The 7,601-nt window shown below is 38.3% G+C and overlaps 1 protein-coding gene across 1 annotated transcript; it reads left to right on the top strand.

Annotated features, from left to right (window-relative positions):
- Positions 1-343: 343 nt before the first annotated feature.
- LOC111869961 (cuticle protein 8) lies at positions 344-2,173 on the top strand. The gene is made up of 3 exons (XM_023861865.1): positions 344-523; positions 1,130-1,192; positions 1,829-2,173. The coding sequence occupies exons 1-3, from the start codon at positions 344-346 to the stop codon at positions 2,171-2,173; spliced, it is 588 nt and encodes a 195-aa protein (XP_023717633.1).
- The last annotated feature ends 5,428 nt before the right edge of the window (positions 2,174-7,601 follow it).

Here is a 7,601-nt window from a genome sequence, read left to right as displayed (position 1 = left end):
AATCTTGAGTAGTATTACTTCATATCTAGCTTATCGTTTATTTTCAGGCGAGTTAAATTTTCGTTTTCTGTCTTTCTCCCCTTTTGCTTATGCGTTTTTAAAATAAAATTTTAATGCAATTTGTCTATTGCTTATTATAATTTACTTGACTATTACCTCTGACTGCACTCAAGCTTTGATACAGACCACAAGTAACAGAAATAAAACATCACTTCAACTCAAACACTGGCAAAGGAAGGGACGTTTTTGGTAAGAATTCGCTTCGCTTCAGTCCATAGTCGAAGCCGAAAGTGAGGAGATGCTGCACAATCTGGAGCAGTAATTATAATCGAATGTTGTTGCTATGACCCCCCAGCGCTATTTGCCTGCCGATGCATTGCAGGTAGCACTGGGACTTGCCTGCCTGGCTGTAGCGATTGTTGCCTACCCTGTGGAGTACGAGGATTTCCCCCACTACTCTCCAGCTTCAGTGCAGTACCAACATGCAGCGCCCTTGGTTAAACACCTCGTAGTAGAGAAATACGTGAGTTGAAAGTGTCAGCTTGTGTCAGTTGGCGCTAGAAAGTAACATTCCTTTTACAGTGGTAAATTTCGTACCAGTACGTTGGCCACTGTCCAATGCCTGAGGTATTCAGTGGCTCTGCATAATGCAGAGTGATTCTAAACTATTGTCGGGGTTTTCGTTGCCCGTAATTTTCAAACCGGAAAATAAAACTGTTTTCGTAATAAGAAAGTGTAACCCATAAAGTTTTATTACTTGTAGAATCAATACTGTACAATGCTAAACAAATTCAACATACTCACCTTTAGTGACACGTAATATGTCCAAGAAGTATTCAATTTCACAACCTCGAGAATAATTTAGAATCACATTGTATCTTATGGAGTGGACCCTAACTTCCATCTTCAGGTGACTGCAGTTATGCCGATGATTTGCTGCTACTCTTATTCTTGTTTAAATGGGACAAGTTGCCTTGTCTTATATGTCGTTTATGTATTTCTATTTTGCGTCTTTCTTTTGTTTGTGTTTACTTAATAACTGTCCGTTGGGACCTTGAGTAAACAAGTAAATAAATAAATCAAATTAACAAAATAAATAAAATACCGCATTATTATATTATATTTGTAGCTACAGTTGGAAGTATTTGAGAAAGAGTCTATCGAGACAATTCCTGTACCGCCCGGGGGCAAGGTTAGTGGATTAGCTTAGTATTCGAGAAGTAGAGAATTAGGTTCAAACCGCAATCATAAAACTCCTACTGAAAACAATATTGAAAGATCTGTCAGTAAAACTGTAATTAAGCATAGCTCCGCCATTCTTGACCTCGGCCATAGGTGGCGGCGAGTCGTCAATCTTCACGTCCTGGCCGCTTAACCAATAGGGAAAATTCCTTGGTACCCTTTGGGTAGGAGGCTAGGCGGGCCCCTAAACCCAGTGTGGACGCTGTGGGGTTGAGAAATATATCTTGCCCCCGCCGGGAATTAAACCCCGGCCGTACATCCTTAGCCCGTCGCTGTACCGACTGAGATATCGAAGCTCCAGAAATGGGATATATGAAAAATATAATTCATGATTCATTCTCTTTAAAATCATAAAAACTCCGTTCTCTACCCTTGTGTTTGTTCTTCGGACGTGTTATATGGTTCCGAATTTTTCTAACCAAAAATATCCCGGTAACCAAGAATTTCAGGGCAACTGAAATGCTTTAAATCTGCCAAGATCGGCTTTCAAATAACGGGTTGTTTTATAAAATTTATTCTAGGACTGCTAGTAGTGCGACAGATGTGTATATGTTAAGAAATCGCTGCCCTGTTTCACTTGTTGAAGGCGCACCCGAAGTACGAGTTCAAGTACGGAGTAAATGATCAGCACACAGGCGACATCAAGGAGCAGTCCGAACAACGAGACGGTGATGTCGTTAAGGGTCAATACAGCTTGGTGGAACCCGACGGCACCACCCGTACGGTCAAGTACACTTCCGACAAGCACAACGGATTCAATGCTGAGGTCATCAAGTCCGGCCACGCCACTCATCCTCCTTCTGCTCCCAAGAAAGCGGAAGCCCCTGTGGTGTTTGCCCACCAGCCCCTAGGTCAGGAGCATGCGCCTCTTAGTTTTGCGGCGCACGAGGCTGAACTGGGCGGTCTCGGTGGGTATGATTTCCACCAATGATAACACCAGACTACATAGAACACAAGACTTAACAGTATTCTTATCTGTGACGTCATCACTTCACGTCTGGAATTCGGTGTGCAACGCCTTACGGATTTGTGAGCTGTGTAACCATTGCGTGCAGTGACCTGTCCTTCATCCTATCACATTCTTAGTACGAGTTCGGACTCTACTGACATGATTATTCATTGATATGTTGGGATTTTGGACTTTATCCATCGTCCTGGTTTTTAAGATAACAAATAAAAACACGACGTTTCGGAAACTGGATCTGTTTCCGTCCTCAGGTGAAGGAAAACACCTATTCAGTTGGGTCCCTTAGAAAGAGCTAGCCTCAATCACTGGACCACTGGTTNGATTTGTGAGCTGTGTAACCATTGCGTGCAGTGACCTGTCCTTCATCCTATCACATTCTCAGTACGAGTTCGGACTCTACTGACATGATTATTCATATGTGCATATAGAAAGCAAAACTAATACTAAGCCCACAGTTTCTCCTCAATGAATATTCCTGCATTAGTGACGCCGTATTTGTCATAATAATTTGCTGTTGAAGCACATGAATAATTTTGCGGAAGACATATTAATTATGCTGACCACTTCATTTTCGAGAGCCAGATAGACAAATAATTACATTCATAATGCAGTTATTCCCCCATAAATTTTATGATAAGAATTTAATAAACCACAGTTCACGAAGATGTCTACATGTCTGTTTTTAATTCTACAATATCAAAGTCACATAAAGATCATAAATACAGGCATAATTATATACAATACGATAATATTTACAACAGTTCATTTACGGAAATATGTCACTGTAGTCTTGTAGACATATCTTTGCCTGATATGTTTTAATGCAAACATGGATGATACACACGACTATTTAAAGTTGTTAGAAGCGTTGGAAACTGTTTACAAGCAAGCGAAACATGACCACGATGTTACTTATTCTCACACACTTATTTATAAATTTTACAAAATATTTCTTTTCTTGATTTGTATTACAAACATAGAAGACATTGTAAAGAGTGTGTCATAATTAAAAAGAGACGAGCACTATTTCATATAAATAATTTTTACAATATTACGTGAAGTAGAATATTTTTCAAATAAAGGCCTTAGTTTCTAACTTAGTTAAAGCGATGTCTTATGCCAATTAACATACCATGTTTCCGTCTAATGAAAAAAAGACACAGGCAATGCTCATATATAAATAAACGAAATACAATTTTGCAGAACATTAAGTATCTACATTGTTTTAAATAACAATAATTTCGGCGGCAGTGTCAGAAGTTGGAAAGAGACAAGAAGTTTTTGTTACAACAGGATGTAAATTTCCATCTAAGCGTATGTAGTCTATTTCGTTGTGTTGATTACATACTGTTAAAAAAACCGACATGTTTCTGTGTACAATACCGTCGTCAGGGGTTGTAACATATTAAAGGGAAAGTTTACAATTTTTATTAAAATATTAAGTATGCGAGTCATAAACGCCTTACAAAAGATTAAACTAATATTATCTAAGTATTCATTGGTATAGACCAGAGTTATTATATTTCAGCTGATTAGTGCGTGTCGTGTTAACTTTTATGTTGCCATTTTGTAACAGTTTTATGTTTCGATAAGGTGTAAATCTGCTTTTTCGCTGTGGTTCTTGGTAGGTGAAATACTAAAGTACATACTGAATGGAAAATTTGCAATTTATATACATATATACAAACAATTTAATATCCGAATAATATATTCTTATAATAGGTTAAAACTGATATTATGTTAAAATTCATATAAATAGGGCGTAGTTAATGAAGTTCAGTTGATTACGGTGTGTCATGCTATTGTGTACTTTCTCACATTTCTTGTTTAACTATATTTAAATGGCCATTTACAACCTATTCTAATATAGAGAGTGTATCGGAAAATGAACCCTATCAAAATATGAGTTTCATATCTCTAAATACGAATTTGGAACAAACTTAGTAAATGGTTGCAGTCTAGTCATATAATTTAATTTCTCTATTGGCATGTCTGTTGTGTTTCTCTTTTATATTTTAATCATAACTTCCCTTCAAAATTCGTTTACTGCAACTAATATAATTCCGTTCTTTCATTGATTTTGAGATACCGTATTTGCTTTTGAAACTGTAGATAAAAAAATTCATAATCAAAGTTACATTATAAAACATTTTATATATATGAGTTATTCAAAATTTATAAGAGCACCAAAGCAATTTATACGCGAACAGTACAAGTAACAACATTAGCTTGAAGCGTGTTGTCTTGGAGTAATTATCGAAAATGTAAAAATAAGAAAAAGAAATTCCTGCACTAGTTTCGGTATGATTTTCATGCTAATATTCTTGGCTTGAAACTTACTGAAATGCGAATGAATATCAGGCTCTTGAGGACGTCACTACGGGTAACAGCTCAGAGATTAAATGCATACTTTTTATTTTTGTAAAATCATTTTATATTGCTGCATGTATAATAATTGTAAATATAAAATTCACCTAAATATTATGTATTATTTTAGTATATTTCATTTACCTTTAAAGTGTCACTGACTTGTAAAACACCTTTTGTCTCTCTTTATTTAATAAAGATTGCTTCAGTGCCACGTCAAATCCTAGACAACGGCATTTGTATGTAATGAGAAAAATGTAATGTCAATGCAAAATATTTTTAATTTGATTACCAAAAATGATAACCACTTTAACCATTCAAATAATACTTCATATGGTGAAATGAAACAACTACTTCTAGAAATTGTGTATGATGTAAGTTTTATAATAAGCTGTTTCTGTCGTGCAATACCGTATATCCTTCGGCGTAGTTTGTAAGTAAACTGAAAGTCCGGCCGGCTCGTAAGGCTGACAACCTTACCGCCATCTGTGAGCCGATTATCTAGAAAATGTTGGCGCCTCGACGTCTCACAACCCTATGGGCCTCCACGGCCTGTTGCAGGAATAGCTTTACCTCTTCTTTAACAACAAACGGTGGAATATTAATTGTATTATAATAGTGTATCGGGCTTTGCATAGCAACGGTCGCCGCACGGACCACAGAAAACACCACTCCTGTATTGTTGACCGCGTATGTGTTGCGGGCGTTGCCTAACAATCAGTAATGCGTTACAATATTAAAATGGGTCTTATTGGAAAAAGTTTGTGAGAGTTTGAACTGGATTCACGTGACTCAGAATAGAGTCTATAGGCAAGCTGCAACAGTCCGGCAATTTATTGACTCTTATTGCTCATGGAGGACTTTGTTCTATGTTTTTTTTTTAAGAATTTTATGCATAATGGACACTAAGAACATTGACCTTCCAACAAACAATATCTGATTCTACGCAATATGATATATGATATGTGCAATAAACGAACATGAAAGCTCATGAGATATGTAAACTCGGAAAACGTGTGTACGAAACCAGAGCAAGGCGTTTCTGTTCCTCTTACTGTTCACAGTATGCCTAAGATAAAGGTCTGCCTCAGCGCTGAGCCCTGAAGCAAAGTGATGCAAGCTGAGAGGAGAGTTATATAGTACGAGTAACAAGTGCTGCGCATAGTGTCGAGTGTCACAAACCACAACAGCTTCTTAGCAACCGGTAACGACTTCTCAATCGAAAGTACATAGCCATTGTGCACGAACTAGGGGTCTCGCAGCGGTGGTTATGAAGAATTCTATCTGGGATATACGTAACTATTGCCATAATTTCAAGGGATTTCATATCCTTTCATCGAGTTATGTAAGCAGTTAGACTATATAGCGTGGGATGAATGGATAAGTTAGGAGAGCCGGTGTCCCGGACAAGATTGGAACAGAACTTCTAGTGAGTTACCGTTACCTCATCCCGCTCGCTAAGGGCTCCCTAACGACGCTCAGTTCTTCAAGAGACCAGGCTGAGAAAGTTACAGAGTCCACTGCGAGAGACCTGTACCCTTGGCTGATGTTACAATTCACTCTTATCTGCCTGGAGAGTTCGATTTTGACATCAGGAATTTACCTCAGTTAGGCAACGACCGCTTCCTTATAGTCTGAAATAGTGTGGTTGCTAGGCAACGATCTTGAAGTAAGCAGCTACAAAACAGCCACTGTTAAGTACTGGCAGCAACAGATACCTAACACGCAACAATGGAGTAACTGGGAAGCTGTGTTCGCTACATGATGCAGCAATAGAAAAACTGCTAGGAGCGGTGTTGTCTATGCAGTCCGTGCCGAGGCTATATAACGGGGAGCAACTGCCATTACGTAAGAGCCTTGAGACGGCGGTAAGAGGAGTAGGAGTTCGGTGTGAGTTGGGCGCCTGCTTGGGAGTTAGTGGAGTGGAGTTGAGGGTTCGGCAGTTGGAAGCCAGTTAGTTCACTCGGGAGCTGCAGTGAGATAGGCGACAGTCAGCGAAGGTGTAAAGCCTTGAACACGGAAGTTGAGGGATCTACGGCTTTGGAAGCCGATAACAGACAACCTGTGAAAAGACAGCAGACTGAGAAGACATAGTACGTGCTGTAGTGAACTGCAGATTGCGTGAATTAATGACAGTGCTATGGTTACTTGTCGTTACGACCTAATTATCATTCCAAACCCCATCTATAGTTACTCATGCACGTGACAATATAACCAAAATAACTTGATAGATTCTAGTATGAACGTTATAAAAAGGGCGGTTCAAAGTTCAATCAGGTTCTCAAAGTTATTACGGATAATGAAATGTGTTAGTTTACATATAAGTGAAATTAGAGAAAATTACATGTCGAGGAGCTTCATAAATTACACCATTCCTGAAATATTAACAGGAGACCAAGTCAAGAAGAACGAGATGGGAGGGGTTTGTTGAAGGAATATGAGAAGTGAAAAATGTGTATAAAATTTTATTTGGAGAACATGATGAGAAGAAATTACTTTCAAGACCTAGGAATATATGTGAGAGCAATATTAAAATGAACTGCAGCAGAATGTGAGGGTGCCAAGTGCATTCTTAATACTCAGATTCCAAAAATCCGTATGGACGAATATCATAGCCGTTTTCGTAAGCTTCGCAGACAAATACGCGTATATGTGACTGAAGCAGCAGCGGTGCTTGTCGGTTCTTCATACACACAAGCAGATTATTTGCGAAGTGGGTCACGGATCGCAACGGAAATATAATTCAGAATAGCTATAAAATAATCTTCATTATCTGTGAATGTGTTACACAGAAATTAGGACGACAGATGCTTATCGACAGACTTTAAAATTTGTTTAATTCCGGTGAGAAAGAGATGCATTTTGTATGTAGTATACAAGGAGCGTCCTGAATAGGCTACTTTTCTTAGAAAATTGAGCGCTGTTTTATTCAGATGTAGCAGTTGAAGTACAGGAACTACATTTAGATTTAACTACATAAACATTTTTGGTTGAAACGTCACATGTTCTACAGAATGTCCATTAC

This window comes from Cryptotermes secundus, unplaced genomic scaffold, assembly GCF_002891405.2.
Source record: "Cryptotermes secundus unplaced genomic scaffold, Csec_1.0 scaffold1064, whole genome shotgun sequence".
Lineage (NCBI taxonomy): Eukaryota > Metazoa > Arthropoda > Insecta > Blattodea > Kalotermitidae > Cryptotermes > Cryptotermes secundus.
Note: the sequence above shows the minus strand (reverse complement) of the source record. Positions and strands in the feature narration are given on the sequence as shown.

Excerpts from the sequence above, each read along its gene's own strand:
- LOC111869961 (XM_023861865.1), top strand. The coding sequence starts at position 344 with ATGACCCCCCAGCGCTATTTGCCTGCCGATGCATTGCAGGTAGCACTG. Across the intron at positions 524-1,129 it reads ACCTCGTAGTAGAGAAATAC|CTACAGTTGGAAGTATTTGA; the intron begins GTGAGTTGAAAG and ends TTATATTTGTAG. Across the intron at positions 1,193-1,828 it reads CTGTACCGCCCGGGGGCAAG|GCGCACCCGAAGTACGAGTT; the intron begins GTTAGTGGATTA and ends CACTTGTTGAAG.